General features: G+C 37.6%; 1 protein-coding gene across 8 annotated transcripts in view; it reads left to right on the top strand.

Moving 5' to 3' along the window:
• Positions 1–21,872, top strand: part of LOC136036378 (protein N-terminal glutamine amidohydrolase-like) — a 199,745-nt gene that overhangs the window by 114,879 nt on the left and 62,994 nt on the right. For all 8 annotated transcript variants that reach the window (XM_065718557.1, XM_065718556.1, XM_065718555.1 and 5 more), the window contains one exon: positions 1,800–1,953. In XM_065718557.1, the coding sequence (XP_065574629.1) occupies positions 1,800–1,953 (154 nt within the window). The remainder of the gene's footprint in view (positions 1–1,799; positions 1,954–21,872) is intronic.

The following is a 21,872-nucleotide window of genomic DNA, read 5'->3' on the forward strand; positions in this document are numbered from 1 at the left end:
CCATTAAAGAATAAATGAAACTCAAAACTGCTGAGCTTTCACCAATTAATATCATTGTATATCAAATATTCAGTTTAATTTTATTAGTTCTTTCCAAGCACTGTTCAATACATGTAGTTTTCAGTAAAGTGCCAATGACACAATAAGCTTTATATAGGGGTGCGGCTGTTGCAGCACCCCTGGGGATTTCCATGGTTAAGTGTGTGTCCGAGATGAGACTTTTGTGACACTTCTCAGGTTTTCCATACCACTTAAAGACTATTTTTGGAGGAGAGTGACAGTTTCAGTCAAAAACATTGGGCAACCTTACTGTAATAACTAAGGAACGGGCTAGATAAGATAAAGACTTGTCATTATTATAATTCGCAGTGTTTTTTTTTTCTGGTAATATCAGGTTAGACAAAAACTGGCCAAATAGATAATATTATATTTCTTTTCATCAGTATATCATTTGCCCTTGTAGAGTAGAATTTATTTATTATGCCAAGAAAAGAAAAGAAAACAGTAAACGTACCCTAAAAACCAATTAAAAACAATGTGAATTCACATATAAAATGATCAAAATAAAAATTAAAACAAGTTAGTAAAATATAGACTGCATGATTTGTGTGTCCAAAATCTGATGAAATAAGCTTCACAAAATGATTGGTTGAAAAAGGAAAATGGAATGAGGGATAGGAGATTAACTTGTTTATCATTTCGGTTAAGAAATATTATGAAACAGTTCCTTCTTAAATGTATGAGTTTTATCTTAGGTTGTAATATATATATAATATGTATAAACTATACGAGTGTCAAAACTTTGGGAGCTCCATCGCCCTTTTAAGCTGTTATTTAGAGGGAGGGGGAGGAATAGCATTGCATTCTAGAGCATAAGATAAAAAACGGGGCTATTTAGTTAAAAAAGAAATCATTTCACTTATAATTTAACGCTGTTTACCCGTGCCATTTAACCAAACACTTGGAAAACTATAGGTTCTATGACTGTCTTTAGTTCTATGACTATCAAACACAAATAGTTCTATGACGAATGAGATACAAAGACTGGTTGCTCAACCCAGGAAAGTTCAGCGGATGATAACTCAACTTAAATAAAAACCTACAACAATCTTTGCACAGTTATGAAGCAGTTAATCTAGAATCATAATTATAATGGGACCATAAACAAGATACTAGATAAAATTGTACTAGAGAGCGATACACTAAAAAGACGTATGCAACTGAGCATAATATTACTAAACAATCAGATATGCCATAACTCAGCGCCACAAACTCTCCAAGGTAATCCACAGGGTAAAAGCACAGAAAAAAACTACTGGTCTAAAATCTTTTTATTCAACTAAAAGATAAAAAAAAATTGAATGTAATACTTATTTTCTTAATATATTACTAATAAGCGTTTGCTTGTGCAGAATCGTACAATTCATTTTCAGTTCCAATCAAAGATACAGAAGATCCAATGCTGTCTGGCCTCTGTAAGTCTAAATTTTTTTTTTTTTTAACACTATAAAGATTAGCTGAAATTACTCATAGGAGAAGGTACATTGGAAGGGCTAAAGGCAAAAATGGTTTATATTCAATTGCTTAATTCAAGTCTTCTAATACGTTATTATTTCAAAAACTTCAGTTTGCATAAAACACTGCATAAAAATGTTTCTCAATTTTATTTGTTCAACTCTGGTCGGCGCTCAGTTTTTCTTTGTATACCTGTGCCATTGTGAGCATTGGAAAGAAACTGATTGTTTTTGTTTTTTACTAAGAAGTTCTGAATATCTGTTTATTTTGCGTATTACTTCTAGTGAAGAGAATGTTTGGCATTTATGTTCATGGGTGAGAACCCATCGTCCAGAAGAAATATCTCGATGTTCTGCAGTTTTTATATCAAATTCAAAAAAACAAATTCCACTTTGGAGACAGAGAGCCGGAAGAGGCGAAGAAAGGCTCGTCATATGGGTAAGTTATCTTCCTATTTTCATAATTTAAAAATTATCTCGCTTTTTAGGCTTATTTTAGTGAACATAGAACTCGACTAATTATCCCTAGTCTTTTTTGTATATATAAGATTACAATATTTACGTGGATATTCATTTATAAATAGTGAAACTATGGTCATGTTCCTATTTCTATAGTTTTTGCGATTATCTTGCTTTTCAGATTTATTTTTATGAGCATGAAACTGAATTAATGGTACCTAGTCTTTTTTCTATATCTAAGATTTAAAGATAAATATAGATATTTGCTTATAAACAGTGAAACTATGGAAGTATATTTGAAATCTGTTATTTAAGCGGTTAGAGTAGCCGCTGCAACCATTATTTTTTTACTTTTGAAACTTGGGCAGCAGAGAAAAAGGAATTGTTAAGGATTAAGGATTAGCTTATTCTAAGGAACTTGAAATTGCTAATTCATAAAATAAGTTTACGTAAGGGCGGTCAAAAGACGGTAGAGACGACCGAGTATCTATATTCCCCCCTAATTGAAGATATCTGTAATTTCTCATGCTATGCGGGAAATATGGCTCTTTTCTGGCAGAAGAGAAAAATATTTTAAAACCTAAACCTCCTTTTGAAGACATTGTAGGAGGTTTGCACGAAAAAACTGCATTTTGAATTTAGGATTTGCAAAAACATTTTGTGCCAATTGGGCCATTTGAAGTAAAAACTTGCATATTTTAAGAAGAAAAACTTCAAAGAAAAATTAAGGAATACTATAAATCTTCAAACAATAAAAGGCTTTCGGAAAATATCGTTCTTTAACTTCTTGGGTCATTTTGTCTTTTGTGAGAGGCGGGAAAGAAATAGTAGCTACTATCTGATATTGTCATCCAATCCAATATTTGACATCTCTATAATGGACTGGATACAGTCATATTGAATGTTGACCTAAGATATGGAGCGAAAGCGATCAGTTCTATCCAAAAGTTTCTTACTAAACCATCTGCCGTAGGGTACACTTGTGATGCTACATTGGGCAAAGCTGTGTCTCGACTCTAGGAACTATGGTTCAAAGCAGGGGTACGTATTTAGGGGGAGGTGAAAATGCCTTTGACTGTATTTTATTAGAAAAAAAGAAAGAAATATATCATCCTCGGTCCTGGATTTACCAATAGGCCCACTAGGCCCTTGGCGAGGGGCGTTTAATCTTAGGGGGCGCAATAAATTATCTCTGAGTGGTTTTTTTCTTAATAAAGACTAGACTGGTGTGATTTATCGTCAAAATGCTAGGTGCTCTCCGGCACCGCGCTGCCTATTCATAGAAAATTTATTTAAAACAACATGGGACTTATAAACTGTCAGATGTCTCCCAAGAATGGCAGCTGAGACTTTTGTATCACCTTTCTCTTTCATTACTTTTGGCTCATCATTTGAGTTCTGTTCAGTACTTCCACTATCCCTGAATTTTTGGGGGTTTCCCCAAAAATCTGCAAGAACGCTTTGGTCTAGAAAAACTGCAAGAACGCTTGGGTCTAGAAGCACCAAAGCTTTAAATCTGGCCCTGATCATCCCTATAGAATTTTAAAAACTTCTTTGTTTGTCTCTTCATTAAAAAAAAAATTGCCATAATTATTGGGCCCTCCCCTAAATTTTCATGAATTAGCGCTTATGATTATTATTATAAGGAAGGACGGACCCACTTTGAGTGGGTCTACACCCCAAAAACTGTGCTCTATTTTTTTTTGGGGGGGGGTGCCAATGATGGGTTCGGCTTTCCCATCCTTACCATATACCTTTCCAGCTGTCTGGATTCTCCTTCTCTTACTATATCCTCCAGCTTAACAATAATATTATGAAATATCTCAAGCCAGTGTCCAATCTTAGCTAGTCATTCTTCTATCAGATGCCTTCTTTTTTTCACCGTGGCCATCTCGCATTTTTTTTTTTTTTTTTTTTTTTTTTTTTTTTTTTTTTTTTTTTTTTTTTTGCATAAAGGGAATTCATCCCTCCCTATGGGGGAAAGATGTTTCCCAAATTTTCCAATTCCTTTTATGGCTTCTGCAACCATTCTCGTCTCTGACCTTTTTATTCGTAGAGAATGTTTAGTCAGGGTGGGGTTAAACTTTGGAAGTAATTCCTTTGTTTCCTTACATCCCACCTTCCTCTACCAATTTTATTCCGCTATCTCATTGCTCCAACCCTTCACTGCCGCCTTCCAGCAACTCTGAGAAATTGAATAAAAGGTTCTTGAATATAATATCTCAGTGATGTCCAAGCCTTAGCTGCTTCTTCTGCCATCTCATTACTCACAATTCCAGAGTGCCCTTGGACTCACATCAGGGTAATTTGGTTTCGTTTGGATGCCATGTTATCCAGGGCTTTGTAGCATTCCAATTTCTGTTTTGCCGGCTCTTTACATTCTGAAGAGCGTTTAGGCATGCTTGATTTCTAGTTAAGATACATCTTTTCCTGAATTTCACATTTCAAACAGCCTTCCAGCTGCCTGTTCTATTCCGAACATTTCAGCCTGAAAAACTGTAGCAAATTTTCCCAGGTGATATCTGACTACTTTCGTGTCCACATCAGGAATGTTCTGATATGTTATTTCTCCTGTCCCCACTTTTCCATCAAACCACGAATCATTAATATAACAGATTATCGTGTTAGGAGCAGCTCTATCTCTTGTTACACTTCATTTCTGTCCTTCATGACAATTTGGAATTGCCACTCCGATTTTTTTGTTCGGATAGTATTATCTTTAGGCATCTGCGGCTCCTTGCACTGAGGCAATGAGTTAAAGATACAAACATAGTCTTCACTTTTCCTATTTCCATTTTTTGGGTCCATTGACCGTTTATCTGCAGTCTGACAGCATTTCTACTGCTTCTTCCACTAGAAAATTTTCTACTTGTAGAAGCCCCAAGATAAGCTCCATGGATAACGTACCAGTTCCATAATATGCTGATCTAATTATTTGGCATGCTAGCCTTTGCACCCTTATTATGTGGCTCGCAATTCAAGATGAATTAACCCAAACCACTATTCCATATGACAGAACCGGTATAGTTACCGTCTTATATAAATACATGATTGTATTGATAGTCAAACCGCAGTTCTTTCCCACCATTCGTTGACATTGAATTAGGGAATATGTGGCTTTCCTTGCCTTTTCAATATAATGAGCTTTCCAGCTCAGTTGGTGATCCGTTATGACCCCTAGGTATTTCACCTGCTTTTTCAGGGATAATGGGTGATCATATGTTTTTAGAGCAAATGGAGCTTGCCATTTCCTTTTCGATGCTACTACATCACTCTTTTCAGGTGTCGAGCGTTAAGATTCTATTATCATATTTGGATTTTGTCCAGCATATCCTGTCCCAATTTAAACTGTGTTCTCAGACATTTTCCTCTCAGTAAGGATAGTAGGTCATTCGCACATGCCTGGCTATATCCGGATTGCTGTTTTGATAAATTAATCTTGAAAACTTTTTCCATAAAACAAGTTTTTCAAAGGAAAGTAAAGAGCTCCATTCAGCCAAGAATGAGCAAAACTAAAGTCCAGTAAGACATAATTTCCGTACCTTTCAACTATGTTGAACAAAATAACTATCTCAATATTTTGATTTTGATGTGTTTGGGGAAGCGGTGGATGTGGGAGGGGGTTAGTTCCCCTCCAATCACTTTTGACTATTAAAAGGAGTACTAGCCCTTTCAGTTTCCAATCGAATGAGCTTTTTTCGAAGTCTTTACGACAACAAATACCTATCTCAAATTTTCGGTCAAACGTATTTTGGGAACATAAGAGGTGCGAGAGTGATGAGAGTCACTCTCAGCACTCTTAATCTCGGAAGGTACACTAAAATGTCTGATTAGCAATTCAATGAGCCTATTTCGAATTTTATACGATCACTCTTTCTATATAAGCCTTATATGCCCCCAGGGCATAACTTTGGCTCTGTGGGGATGTCATCCTCAAAGACGTAATTTTCGGACCTTTCAACTACGTTGAACAAAATGACTTTCTCAAAATTTTGAATGGATGTTTTACGGGAAATTGTGGGCGTGGGAGAGGTGTTAGTTGCCCTCCAATCACTTTTAAGTATTGAAAAGGGCAAGAGCCCTTCTGATTTCAAACCAAATGAACCCTTTTTCGAAATGTCTATTACAAGTCCTTCGATACGAAGTGCCCTGGTCTAAAAGAAAAAAAGAAAAAATACATTGTGCCCACATCGTTCTTTATTTAGGCAGCGCTATTGTGCTACCTATGATATCTTATAAGCCCCATGTTATAACTTATAACCCTTGCCCTGAAGACTGTAGGGGGTTCCTCAAATACATAATTTCGGGACCTTTCAACTATTTTGAACAAAATGGCTATTTCGGAATTTGGATTGGATGTGTTTGGGTAAATGATGGGATTTGCACTGCGGGGGAGGGGTTTAGTTGCCCTTAGGTAGCGCTATTGGGCTGCCTTTGATACCTTGATGCCGATACAGCTACGCACAGTCGTCCTCCATCTCAATTTATTCAAAGCCTCCCTGTTTAACTGTCCCAGGAAGTTCCAATTCCCTTTAAATCTTTTTTTATACATCCTCCCTCCCCAACCACAGATGACCTGCTTTCCATTTAGCCTTAGAGGGTTGGCTGAAAAGGGTAATCTTCGGCAATCTGTCATGCTTCATTCGTAAAACATTCCCTAGCCATCTCAACCTTTCTCCCATGATAGCTCTAGAAAGCAGGACTGAACCACACTTTTCGTACAGCCAACTGTCTGAAATACGGTAGAGTCAGTCGGGTACCCAGAATAATCCATGGGCAATTTCTCTGGCAAACCTCTAGCGAATCCTCATCCGCTTTTCAGAGTGCCCAGGCTACAGTGCTATATTTGACCGCTGTCATCACTGTACCTTGTAATATTCTAATCTTTATTTGCAGACTCAATCGTTCTCTCCTTTTAAAGTTTTTTGAACTGTGAAAAAAAACCTGAGATTTGGCTATTCTACTTTTAACATTTTCACGGCTCCCACCGTCTTTACCAATAATGCTACCAATGTAAATGAAGGAGTCAACCTTATCAATCGATTTGTTACCCAATGTCATCTTTCCATCTTGACTTATTCCTAGCCTTAGTGACATAGTCTTCTTTACATTAATTTTTAAACCTATTCAAGCACCCTGAACTCGCAAAACCTCTAAAAGTTCCTTCATTTTGCTCAGACGTTTATCTAGGATGCTTAAATCATCAACATAATCAAAGTTCAGGGGAGTTTTTCCTCCCCATTCGATTCAGTGGTCTCCCGTTGCCTTTCTCTTATATGCCCCCAGGGCATAACTTATGACCCTTGCCCTGGGGACTCTGGGTTTTTTTCATCCTATAAGACGTTTCTGGACCTGCCAGTTACGTTGAAAAAATGGCTATCTCAAAATTTGATTTGATCCGTTTTGGGGAAAGGGTAGGCGTGGGAAGGGGTTTAGTTGCCCTCGGATCACTTTCAATTATAAAAAAAGGCCACTAGCCCTTTCAATTTCCAATCGAATGAGCCTTTTTCGAAGTTTCTACGACAACAAATAGCCATCTCAAAATTTCTGAAAAAAATCGGGAAAATACGAGGTGCGGGGGGGGGGTCACCCTCCCATCACTCTGGATTTCAAAAAGTGCATGAGAACTTCTGATGAGTAATCCAATGGGCCCCTTCCAAAGTTCGAACGATAACTCTTTCTATACATACTTTATATGCCCTCAGGGCGTAATTTACAACCCTTGCCCTTAGGGCTTTGGGGGAGGTGTGTCATTCTCAAAGATACAACTTCCGGACCTTTCAACTGCGTTGAACAAAATTGCTATCTCAAAATTTTGATTGAATGTGTTTGGGAAAACAGTGGGTGTGGAAGGGGTGTTAGTTGCCCTCCAGTTACTTTCGATTATTAAAAGGGACACAAGCCCTTCCAATTTCCAATCCAATGAGCCCTTTTCGTAGTTTCTACGACAACTCCTTCGATACGAAGTGCCCTGGTCAAAAAGAAAAAAAAATAATACAATGTGCCAACATCGCTCTTTACTTAGGCAGCGGTATTGCGCTGCCCATGATCCAGTAGGGTGTTCATGACCAGGTTCCACATATATGGGGTAGACCCCCCCCCCTGCGGGTATCTTTTCTGAACAGTCTTCAAATGCTGACTATCGAAAGGAGTCGAAAGACTATTTTTCGATTCCTGAGCATATGGGAGCTCCATTTTTGAATAGATCTATCTAATCTTGCTTCCTCTATGGCCATTTCTACGGATTCAAAAGTTGCATTGTCAAATGCTCCTTCTGTCTCAAGGAATATGCATAATGCCTATTCTTTACATTCTAAGGCTTGCTCTCTCACTTTCCATTGAAATGATATTTAAATAATCATTTTGTAAGACCGGAGGGTTTGAGTCGTGCTATTTCCCTGGTTTAAGTATGAAAACACCCCTGGCCTTGTCTTTGCAATACTAATGTGAGGTTTGTATTTTCTCCCAACCTTTCTGGAGCATTATAGGGTATATCCTATCGGCTCCAGGGGCTTTATAAGCCTGAAAATCATCCATAGCTCTTATGACCCAGTCCTCCCTTACAAATCGGGACGCCATCTACTCCTCACCTTTACTTCGACTATGCGGCTCAAGGTTTCTTCCGGGTCCGCTGTGACAGCACAATCTACTCTCGCCATATTTCCTAAGTGTGCTCGGTGATCTTTCTTCTGAGTCTTTAGTAGCCTATGACTAGCCTCGTCTGACTTTATTATACTTTCACGGAAAACCCTTTTTTAGGTTCTCTTTGCTATTCTTGTCTCCATTTTCAGGAGTTTTAAACCTCCTGAGTAAGCTTTCTAGTCTTCGGTATTATTTGTTCGGATAGCATTTCTTAGCAGCCTTTGTGTCAGTTTTTTTCTTTGACTTAATTCTGACATCGATTGGTTATTGGCTTGGCTCCCCTCTTCGAAAATTGTTGTAGCGGTTGCTTGTTTAAAAGCACTGTTTGTGCTTTTTGAGAGTCTTTCTGCCGCCTGATCTAGATCCTATTTGGCTATTCTAGGGTTGGGAGTTAAGTTGGCAACTTTTTGAGTTGGCAAGTTTTAAAACTTTGTTATAGTTGCGCCAATTTGTTTTTCATATATCCTTAAGAAGTTTCCTTTGTCGTTGGGATGCATCTGTTTTAAATCATATTATTTGATGATCAGAGAATGACGGAAGGTCGCTCATATGCCAATCCTTTACCAGTCTCTCATGTTGTGAAGAGATTATTACAAGATCAAAAACCTCCCTTCTTCCTCTTGTTATGAAAGTAAGGCTTGAGATCCAATGGCATTAAGCAAGGCCTTCCCCCGCCGGGTAATCCTAGAGCTCAAGTTTTATATAGATCTTCCATTTTTATTGTTGCTTCCCCAATATGTGTGATGCGTATTTGTATCACATGACAAAATTAGGGGGAGAGTCTTCTCAACTTTATAGTATTCCACCAGTTCCATTACTTTCTTCGGTGGTAGTTTCTCATCATGAAGCATGTAAATTGAACTAAATACCAAATGTTCACGGCGAATAAGATTTTTCACCAAAACAGCTAATGCTACCCTAAATTGCAACCTACAATGCAACCCTACAATGTTTAGACAATTTCCAAAGATTGGAATTCTTTGAATGATAAATGCAGGCTCTAGGAGCGGTGCTCACCTCATTGTGTATATGGAGTTCAACTCCTCTGATCTTCCTTATTATCTTTCCTCCGAAGACCCATGGCTTCCGGAATTTTCCAGCACTCTAGCCTCTGCGGCTCATATGCCGTCATCATTTCAATTATCTGGCATTAAAAAAGGTCCCGCTACATCTTTTCATGGGGTTGACTCCACGGACTTCTTGTAGAGTGGCCTGAGCAGCATGTGTCCGCTCATTCCAATGGGGAGTCGTAAGTTCCACTTCTCCACTTCAGGAACCAAATCCGCGTCAATTGTAACGTTGATGTAGGTCCTTCCCTTCTTGATGTGGATCTTGGTCACTTCAATTTTCTCTTTTTTGAGGAAACGATTGCAGGCCACCAGTGGCCCCGTCAGCTTCTCTGTTGACCCGACAATCGCATCCTCAATAGAGAAATTTCTTCTTGGAGGTTTGTCTCCTGGGGCGAGGGAAAAATAACGCTGCTCCGACCCGTTCACAACCTCCTTAATCCTTGACGTTGTCCTTTCATCCTGGCATCTCACTTTTATAATGTGCTCCTTCTATCTGGTGGAGGCGACACCAGGACAACATCTTGATTGCATTCCATGATCTTAGCCTCAACGGCCTCCATCAACAGGACGACATCCTTTTTTTTGGAGGGGTTGATAGTCACTCATGCTTCCCCTCCGGGAACTAATTTGGCTTCTTCAGCAGTGTCCCTCTTTTCTTTCAATGTCCCAGGAGCCTCTTTCCCTCTCTTTTCCACCTTGGGACGCCATTTTACCGAAGTACCCTCCGGGGTCGTATTCTGAAGCAAGTTAGTGCTATCTTTCTGCTGACCCTTCGATTGAGGTGGGTCGCCGGCCAGGGACGTATGTCTGCACTCCACCCCAGGTCCTCCCCATTGAGGCTCCTGATGTGGGGGAGATGTCTCCTGCATCTTACTCCATGCATCATGCATCTTATCTCCTGCATCATTAGTGCTTCTTGCTCCAGCCTATGTCTCAAGGCACTCGAGGAGTGGTGACTCTCCAATTAAATATAACCAAGAAACATCTACAATTCTGTGATGACGTTCTCCCCAGATTCGTGCTACAATATTTTTTTTTTCTTGGCTGGCAGTGACAGAAAACATCAAAGCAGGGTTGAAGAAATGATTGATTTTTTCCTTGATTATTCCGTATTGGGATGAATTTGTCCTTTAAATTTATGTGAAAAATCGAAATAATTACAAACGGCTGTACTTCTTTATGGTAAGCTAAATGGTTTTTATCATTTTGCGGACACAAAGCTTGAGATGAGAAATTAAAAAAAAAACACGAAATGGAAATATAGAAAAACAGGTATAATATTTCAAATACGACAGAGACAAATTACAAAAAAAGTTTTGTAATTTTTTCACTAATAATTTATCACTAGAAATAAAGAAAACAACTAAATTGAGCAAAATATATAAAGAAACGAAAAAAATAAAACAAAACCACTAACGATAAAAACTTACATCTTAATGTCCAATATGATAATGTTCACCTTCCAATGGTCTTTTGCATTCGTCATCCGGTTTTTTACTTAACCGAATGCATATTGAAAAAAGTAATGAATATATTTCAGTTTACAAACAGTATAGAAATGTTTTAAATTGTGCTTTAAGAGCTACGAAGCGAAATCATTATCATTCTAAGCTTAAAGAAATTGAAGGTTCCCCTGAGCAGATGTGGCAAGGCACTAAAAGCGTATTTGGTGACTCCCAAGACTTTAAGTCTTATTTTAATAAAGATGAAGAATATAATCTTCTGGTGAACCTTGCGAAAACTTCCGAAATTCTTTGTGAATAATTTTCAAATTTTGGCTCAAACCTCTCATCGAATATTCAGTCAACAGAGAGTATAAATTTTGAGATATTTTTAACTGCAACCATTGATGGTTCAGTTTACTTAAGGCCAACAAATTGTACTGTGGTGGATGTTCAGCTGGAGGGAATAAATTAGATGTAAAGGTAGTAAAGTACATTCTACCAGCAATTTTGGCTGATATTGTGGGATTGATTAACTCTGGCTTTAAAGCTGGCATATTCTCTGATTGTTCTAAGACAGTAGATGTAATTTCATTATTTAAGGAAGGCGAGAGGACTAATTTGTCAAAAATATAGACCCATTTCAGTTTTGCCCCTATGAAGTCGTATAATTGAAATTTAATTAATAATAGACTTAATGCACATCTTGAGAAATTTAATGTATTACACCCTAATCAGTTTGGTTTTAGGAAAGAAATGAATACGGAACAGGCAATAGCATATTTGACTAGTTGAATAAATCATGCAAAAGTTGCAACAATTTTTTTAGGCATCATTAAAGCTTTGGATACTGTAGATCATTCTATGCTTGATGAAAAGTTGAGAAGGTATGGAGCTAATGGAAATTTCTAAATTTGATAATTGGTTTCCTTTCTGGTCGTTTACAAAGAATAAAAATCTCTGGCTCAATTTCTCAACCATTGCTAATTAGTTGCGGTGTACCCCAGGGTCTATTTTAGGCCCTTTATTATTTTTGATTTATGTTAATGATCTTTCTTCTTCTCTTTGGCCACTTATTAATAAAGTGACAGACCTTACCAACAAAGAGACTAATGTTTCTCTCCTGATGTTTGCTTATGTAGCTCCGATTGTTTGTGCGAAAACGACCGAATTGTTGGTTACTGCATTGTCTAACTCTATTCAAAAGATATCTATCAGGATGAGGTGCAAAAAGATTACTATTAATGATAATAAGTGAAATTTTGTAGTTTTTGACGGTCTGGTAGATTTTGTCCATGGATATCTTCAGTTGAGGCTGGGGGCATAGCAGTAGGGAGGACTTCAAGTGTTCTTTACCTTGGTATTATTGTTGATCAATCACTCTCATTTAAAGATCATAATGTGAAAGTTTCAAATATATTAGCAAAAAATGTTGGCATAATTGGTGAGCTTGAAAAAAATTTCCGAAATTTTTTTTCCGAAAGTTATGTTCTTCGAAATACATTCTAGGCAATCATTGTATTGTTTCTGGAATGCTGGCCAACAAGTGTAAAGCGTCACTGCCTTTTAACAAGTTAATTGCGCAATTGACTTCTCAATTACTACTACTACTACTACTACTAATAACTCACTGCAGCACCAATCCGCCTGAGGCCAACACAGCTACGCACGCTCCTCCTCCAACCTAATCTATTTAAAGCCTCCCTCTTTACACCCTCCCAGGAAGTTCCCATTTCCTTTAAATCTTTATTTATGACATCCTCCCAACCCAGACAAGGACGACCTGCTTTCCGTGTAGCCCCAGACGTTTGGCCAAAAAGGACAATCTTCGGTAATCTGTCATCCTTCATCCGTAGAACGTGGCCTAGCCATCTCAACCTTTCTTTCATTATAGCCCCAGAAAGCGGGATTGAACCACACTTTTCGTACAACCTACTGTTTGAAATACGGTCAGTCAGCCGGGTACCCAGAACAATCCGTCGGCAATTTCTCTGGAAAACATCTAGTAAATTTTCATCTGCTTTTCGGAGTGCCCATGCTTCAGAGCCATGTTTGACCACTGTCATCACTGTAGCTTCCAATATTCTAATCTTGGTTTGTAGACTTATCTTTCTATTCTTCCAAACTTTTTCTAACTGTGAAAAAACACCCTGGGCCTTAGCTATTCTACTTTTAACATCTTCACTACTCCCACCATCTTTACTAATAATACTACCAAGGTAACTGAAGCTCCCAACCTGATCAATATTTTCGTTACCTAATGTCACCTGTTCAAAAGTAAAACAGTTCAAAATAGGGATGATACCTTTTTATTGACAGTGAAATATAAAATTATTTAACTGGATATTTCGAACACATATACAGTGTTCATCATCAGCAGTGAAACTCTATCTACGTCACCTAGTTATCCAGTGACTAGTTATCTACGTCACCTGTTCATCTTCACTTATTCCTAGCCTTAGTGACTTAGTCTTCTTAACATTAATTTTCAAGCCTATTTTATCACCCTGAACTCGTAAAACCTCTAAAAATTCATTCATTTTGCTCACACTTTCATCTAATATGCTTAAATCATCAGCATAATCCAAGTCCAGGAGCGTTTTTCCTCCCCATTTGATTCCATGGTCTCCAATTGCCTTTCCTGTACTCCTTAAGACGAAGTCCATCAAAATGATCCATATAAAGGGGGATAGAACACAACCCTGCTTAACTCCTGATTTAATACAAAACCAGTTGCTAACCTCATTTTCTACCTTAACGGCAGCAGTATTATTCTCGTACATAGCGCAAATCACTTTAATGTATTTTTCAGGTATACCATATAACGACAAGACCTTTGTTAACGCTGTTCTATCAACAGAATCGAAAGCTTGCTCATAATCGATAAAACTGAGGACCAAAGGTGCTTGACAACAAAGGGACTTCTCAATTATTAACCTAAGAGTGAAAACATGGTCGACACATCCTCTACCTTTTCTAAAACCGCATTGTTCTTCCCTTAAAACTTCGTCTACAGCATGTCTCAGTCTAAAAAGTATCATATTACTAAGTAATTTGCTACCTACAGAGACCAGACTAAGGCTTCGATAATTACGACACTTACTCTTGTCACCTTTCTTATACAGTGGTTTAATTAAGGTTTTCCTAAAATCATTGGGTACTTCCACTTTTTCAAAAATCATGTTCATAATCTTCAGTAGCTTATTCCTAACCTCAGAGCCACCATATTTAAGAAACTCATTAATCATACTATCAGCACCTGGGGCCTTATTATTTTTTAATCCTTTTAGTACTGTCGCTAATTCTTCCTCACTAAACAAATCTTCCTTCACTTCCAAGGTATCACAAACTTTTTCATTTTCATCTATATCTTTTCCTGCAACTGTATCTCGGTTTAGCACATTCTCAAAATGTTCCACCCATCTTTCTTTAACATTTTCCTTATCACTAATTGTGACCCCATTTCTATCTTTAACTGGGACTAGTCCGGATTGGCTACTCCCTTTCAATTTATTAACATGCCAGTGTAATATTTTACTATTATGCCGTCTAGCCGCATCTTCCAGATCCTCAGCAATTTTATCCATCGCCTCCACTTCACATTCCTTAGTTCATATTTTAATGCTTTCTCCACTTTCTTTACATTCCTTTTGTTTTCATACGACCTATCACTCAGATAATTCTTATACAAACTCCTTCTACTCTCTATTAAACCTAAAGCTTTTTCACTAATATTCCTAGTTGCAGTCTTAGCACTCTTCCCTAGGACACCATCAGCAACTTCACAAATTGTTTTTCTGAAATTATTCCATCCATCTTCCTCATTGTCAAATTTTAAACTCTCAAGTTTAGTACTCAACTGTTCCTGGAATTTTTTTTCTCAAATTTTCATCCTGAAGTCTACCAACATCATAACTTTCCGGGAGGGAGTTACCCTTCCGAAATTTCAGCTTTAAATTAACCTTAGACACTACTAGATTGGAGTTTCTCAATTCTCAATTGGAGTTAGATAAATGGTAAATGATATCATTGATTTGTTTCCAAGCACCTTTTTTTGGCATCATTAAGGGGAAATGTATACCACGGTTATATTGAGATACTTGATGGACAGACATATTCTTTTGATGGTTAATGAAACTTGTTTTGATCTCCAAAAATTGTAATGACTACAACCGGCAAAATATCATTTTTGTAATGTAATGGTCCTTAACACACTAGTTTTCCATTACCGGGCTTGCTCATGAGTTTGCGTCCCTACATTCCCATCCTGGGTCCCTTGTCCCCCTCCAGGGGCCCATGTACCCCTCCAGGGCCCCAACTCCCCCAATTTTATTTGAACTTTGAAACTTTTTCAACTTTTTGTCATGTCTTAAAATCACAATATATATATATATACTTATAACAAAAAATATGCGGTCCTGATTTTTTTCTGTTAGAAAGATAATGGTTGTGGTAACTCTTGGTTTTTATGGCTCTTGGTATCTACCAAGTGACATATAGCGATCGCAAATTCTGTCGGTCGTTCTGTCTGTCTGTCCCGATTTTGCTACTTTGGGCAATTCCTGGTAAGTTAGGACGATGAAATTTGGCAGGTGTATCAGGAACCTATCCAGATTAAATTAGAAATCGGCGTTTACCCGATTCGACCATCTGGGGGAGTGAGGGGACGGTTAAATCGGAAAAATTAGAAAAAATAAGGTATTTTTAACTTACGAACGGGTGATCAGATCTTAATGAAGTTTGATATTTGGAAGGATATCGTGTCTCAGAGCTCTTAGTTTAAATCCCGAATGGATCCGGTGACACTGGGAGGAGTTGTGGGAAGGGTTAATTCTAAAAAATTAGAAAAAATGAAGTTTTTTAACTTACGAAGGCGTGATCGGATCCTTATGAAATTTCATATTTAGAAGGACCTCGTAACTCAGATCTCTTATTTTAAATCCCGACCGGATCCAGTGTCATTGGGGGGGGAGGGCGGAAATCTTGCAAAACGCTTAAAGCGGACAGATCAGGATGAAACTTGGTGAGAAGAATAAGTGAAAGTCCAAGATACGTGACTGATATAATCGGATCGGATTCGCTCTCTTTGGTAGAGTTGGTTGGGGAGTAATTTGGAAAAAGTTAGAAAAAATGAGGTATTTATAATTTACGAATGGGTGGTCATATCTTAATGGAATTTGATATTTAGAAAGATCTTTTGCTTTAGAACTCTCATTTCAAATACCGACCAGATCTAGTGACATCTCGGGGAGTTAGAGGGGGAAATCGGAAATCTTGGAAAATGCTTAGAGTGGAGAAATCGGGATGAAACTTGATGGAAAGAATAAGCACAAGTTATAGATACGTAATTGAAATAATTGGAACGGTTGTTAATTTGGAAAAAATAGAAAAATTGAGGTATTTTTAACTTAAGAACGGGTGACCGGATCTTAATGAAATTCGATATATAGAAGGAACTCTTGTATCAAAGGTCGTCTTTCAAATTTCGACCAGATATATTGACATTGGGGGGAGTTGTTGGGGGAAACCAAAAATCTTGTAAAAAGCTTATAAATGTCTTAGATACGAGATTGACGTAACCGGACTGGATCCACTCTTTTTGGGGGAATTAGGGGGTGGGGTTCAGTGCTTTGGTGAGTTTGGTGCTTCTGGACGTGCCTGGACGATGAAAATTGATAGGAGTGTCAGGGAGCTTCACAAATTGACTTAATAAAGTTGCTTTCCCCGATTCGACCATCTGGGGGGCTGGAGAGGAGAAATTAGAAAAATGAGGTGTTTTTAACTTACGAGTGGGTGATCGGATCTTAATGAAATTTGATATTTAGAAGGACCTCTTGATCGAGAGCTCTTGTTTTAAATCCCGACCGGCATTAACCCTCTGATTTTCCTTTTAAAGCAATCTATTGATTCTTAGAATTTCGCTAGAGCTCATACTATATGAGCTCTTGGCTCTTGGCTTTTCTGAGCTCGTCACAAGTGCCATATGAACTGTTAGCTCTTGTTTTACTTATTTTTTCTGACTGATTTTTTTTTCAAATTTTTATATTCACGTCTTAAAATCACACTAAATATACTTATAAAAAATATCATTTGTAACATTTTATAAATTCAAAGTGAAGATGATATAAATGTCAGTCGTGGTTTTTTCTTTTAGAAAATTTTTTATGACATAAATTTCTTTGTGGACTTATAACTTTTGGACTTAGAATTTATTTGCGACTCTTAAATAACTTTATGTCATTTATGCGGCCACCCCCGTAGTACTTTGTGCTTGGTCATCAACAGTAGATTGTTTGTTGTATGTTTTGGTCAGTATTTCTTGTGCACCGGAAGGATAAATACTTACATCATGAAATATTCGAAGAAAGTGTGCGCACATGAGAATGTTATCGGTGCCTTGATTTATGAAACAAGCAATAATTAGGATCTTATTGAATAAAAATGCGTGTATTGTCATGACGGTGAGACATTACATTCCGTTGGAGTATCGAAAAGAGTCAACCTTCATGATTGTGGATATGGAAGATTATCCAGGAATTATAGTGCTCAAAGAAAATGCAAACATAAAACTACTAGTTGATGACACAATCCAGCTTCTTGCTACTGCTGGTAGTAACATGTTACCCACCGATAGATCCTCTTGCCAGCTTTCTATTATTAGTATTCAATTGAAAGCAGAGGAAAAAAGAAAGGCATATTACTGCACCAATATCATAAGTCGTATCTTATCTATGTACCGAAGCTGCAATCTGTGTGAAAAATAAGGTGGTAATAGACAATGAAATCATAAGTAAAATAAAAAGGGCATTGGCAGACAGTATAACAAAAGAATGTATAGATGTATTGATGAAAAACAATGCACCTACAAGTGTAACAACTATCACCGATAGTTAAGCCACTGATAGAGTCAACGAACCGAATAATACCAATGATGGAATGTATGATAAATTTGTAGCTGAATCTATATTAAAACTCAAATATGAACCCAAAAGGAGTAAGTACCATGTCTAGAGAAAACATAATGAAGTATTTTATGGAACGGATTCAATGCATTCATTTTTAATGATGATATTTAACATGCCAATTATTTCAATTGAAAATATTTTATGCATTACTTTATGTTTTTATTAATTTTATTTTAAGCTAGCAAGTCAAATGTTTAAAATGTTTATTAACAAGTCAGAGATGTAAGAAATGGAATTTTCAGAGACAAGGCACTACTAGGGGTTCATGGGGGATATATTAGAGTCTGGGATAGGTTAACAGGGCTTTTGCCAAAGTGTGAGAGAGATGAACTGGATTTTATCCAAAATCTAAACAGAGAAACAAACAGCAGCTCAGATCACAGGCACAAAGAGGGAGAGAGAGAAAAAAACATACAAACACACAGACTCAGACACACAAACACGTAGTGACAGACACAGCAACAAGTAAACACCCGCTCATCCACACAGCCACAGAGAGACGTGGAAACAACCTCTCAGACACACAGGCACAGAGAGAGAGAGAGGGAGAGAGAGAGAGAGAGAGCGAGAAAAAAAAAACCCATTCAAACAGACAGAGTCACATACTTACACAAACACGTAAAGACCTAAATTGTGACAAGCAAACACCCGTTAAGACACACAAACATATACAGACAGACACAGAAACAAGAAAACACCCGCTCAGACACAGAGACATGGACAGAGATGAGACAAAACACACATAGTCAGCCATAATGGCATGTATACATATATAGAGACTGGAAAACAGAAGCCCAGAAAAAAAACAGGAAAAGAGTGAGAGAGAGAGAGAAAAACAAAAACACATTGATATAATGTCAGATACATAGGCATGTCAATAGAGGTAGAAACAAGCAAACACCTAGTCAGACCCAAAATTGCAAAAATGATATACCTGACCGGTTGTAGTCATTACAATTTTTGGAGATCTGAACAAGTTTCGTTAACCACCTAAAGAATATCTCTGTTCAGCAAGCAACTCAAATCACCTTGGTATGCATATTCTCTGAATGATGCCAAAAAAGGTGCCCGGGAACAAATCACTAATAGCATTTACCACATATCTGACTCCAATTAAGAAATCGATTTCGCAATTAACTTGTTACGATGTAGTGACGCTTAACACTATTTGGCCAGCGTCCCAGAAACAATACATTGTTTGCCTTGAATTTATTTCTAAGAACATAATTTCATCAATGACTTGTTGACTCAGTCGAGTAATGTCTCGTTCTTTTACCATAGAATATAGTGGGTCTTACCTTCGATTTCTATATCAGACATAAATTTAATAAAATCAACGAAGAACTGCTAAGAAGCTAAAAAATGACGAGAAATAACAGATGGCAAGCGTTTTCTGGAGTTATCCCCTATCTCCTGAAGCTGAGATAATATCTTTTGTGTTGTAGGAATGGTGAGAGTACTGTGCGCTTGTATTCATAGCTTCGTTTCATCGAAAAATAACAGCTGAGAAGCGTTTCGTGGAATTATTCTTATCTCCGGAAGTTGAAATAACACCTTGTGTGTCATGGTAATGATGGGATCTTGTTTACTTCAGTACTCTGCGCTTTAAGTCACAGACTCCATACTACTTGCCGGCTCCCACTGTACTATTGCGTTTGATCCCATGTTGTGTCTGACACATAATAAATTGTTTCAAATACACTCAAAAATGGTGTTTGATACTCGCCACAGATATACTTAAAGGATTTAAGGTCCGTAGCTTTGTCTATTGTAAATGTCATAATGCTTCAATGTTTTTTTCCAGAGATACATCATATGGACCGGGTTTTCATATAAATTTTGGAAAGGGCTCGTTCTGTAGGAAATTAGAAGTTCTAGTGCCAATATTGAACGTCAAATGTGACTGAAGGGCAACTAGCCCCCCTCCCTCCACTGCCTTCTTTTCTGAAAATATATCCAATCAAAATTTAAGATTGTAATTTTGTTCAAAACACTCCAAAGATTAGATATCAAAATCACCGAGGTCCACAACGTCCCTTTGAGCCTCTGGGCAAGGGTCCTAAGTTATTCCCTGAGATTCAAGGTTTTTATGGAAGAGGTGGTTGCATAAAATTCGGAAGGGGCTCATTTGATTGAATATTGGAAGTTCTAGTGCCTTTCTAAGAGTCAAAAGTTATCGGAGGTCAAATAGCAGGCCCTCACGCCCTTTTCCCAGATGCCTCCGATAAAAATTTGGATACAGCCATTTTGTTAAAAATAGTTCAAACCTTAGAATAACAAGATAACAAAATATCCGGGATTGGAATAACCACCCAAGAGCCCGGGGTCAAATGTTATCGAATCAAGTGTATCGAGTGAAAATTTTGAGATAGCCATTTTTTTAAAACGGTCCAAATTTCAAATAATTTTGGTTCTGGGTTTAGACTCCATCCCCCTCCAACCTTTGAGAAAACTGCTGTAAATTTTACTAGTTACCCATTGTTAACACATAAAGTTTTTATGGAAGACTTTGGAGGATGCCCATTCAATTGGAAATCAAAAATTTCTTTCGCCCTTTTTAAGTGTCCAAAGTGATCAGAGGGTACTCCCACCCTCGCAAGTCCCCCTTAAACCCCGGGGCAAGGTTTGTAACTTTTGCAAATTGCCTACTGTTAACATATACGTTTTTGTGAAAGGGATGGTCGTAATAACCGCGGATGGGGCTCACTCGACTGGAAATTGAAACTTCTAGTCCTTTTCTTAAGAGTCAAAAGTGATCGATATGCATGCCATAGCACTATCATGAATAATTTCTCTCACTGTTTAAATGTCTTCAGGGGGTTCTCTATGCATTTGTTTCTACTGTGCCATGACAGTGATGATTTTAGACAATGATTATGATGCTTTTATGGCTTTTTTCGTCAGCCTAGTGGGAAGAGACATATTTCTGTGAGATAAAATAAATGAAAAAAGTTTTTTCAACTGAAAACAACGAGAAACATTTGAACTTGTAACGAAGAGAAGTTATTACGTATGAGAGGGGAATTACCCCCTCCTCAAATATTTTGCTCTTCACGCTAAAGTTAGACTTTTGTTCCAATATTTTGAGAACGACTTTTTAAACACAATTATTCTTTTATTGGAATAAAAAGCTTTCTAAGAAGCTCAAAAAAAGATTTTAGCGTAAAGACCGGAAATTGAGGAGGGGACAGTCCCTCTCATATGGGTAGTAATTTCAGTTCGTTTTAAGTTTTAATGTTGCTCCTTACTTTCAGTTAAAAAAAAACTTTTTTTTTCAAATTTAATTTATGACCGTTTTTAAATAATATCGGAAATTCAGATCACCCTCCATGAGAAATTGTCTTCACCCATGAAAAATTTCTCCATGAAAGATCATCCCACGTAAAATTCCCCCAGTCCAGCCTGAAAATTCTCCCCCTTTCCTGCGAAAAATATTTGTATACTTCCCGATATCCAATACTAAATGTAAACAATGGAAGAAATCAATAGTTCATAGCCCTTGCGATGGGTGCTGAGGGGGAGGGTTCAATTATCCCCATAGACATAGTTAACAGATCTTTTGACTATGCTGAAGAGAATAGAGATCTCAAATAGAGATCGTGTGACATTGGGAAAAAAGGGGCGTGGGAAGGGGGCTAGCTACCCTCCAATATGTTTGGTCTCTTAAAAAGGGCACTAAAAGTTTTGAGCTCTCTCCCAATCTTCTAGGATCACTGGGTCGTATGATTACCCCTAAAAATAGAAAACAACAACAAATTAACACGCATCCGTTATCTTGTT

The sequence above is a fragment of the Artemia franciscana genome, chromosome 15 (assembly GCF_032884065.1).
Source record: "Artemia franciscana chromosome 15, ASM3288406v1, whole genome shotgun sequence".
In the NCBI taxonomy this organism is placed as follows: Eukaryota; Metazoa; Arthropoda; class Branchiopoda; order Anostraca; family Artemiidae; genus Artemia; species Artemia franciscana.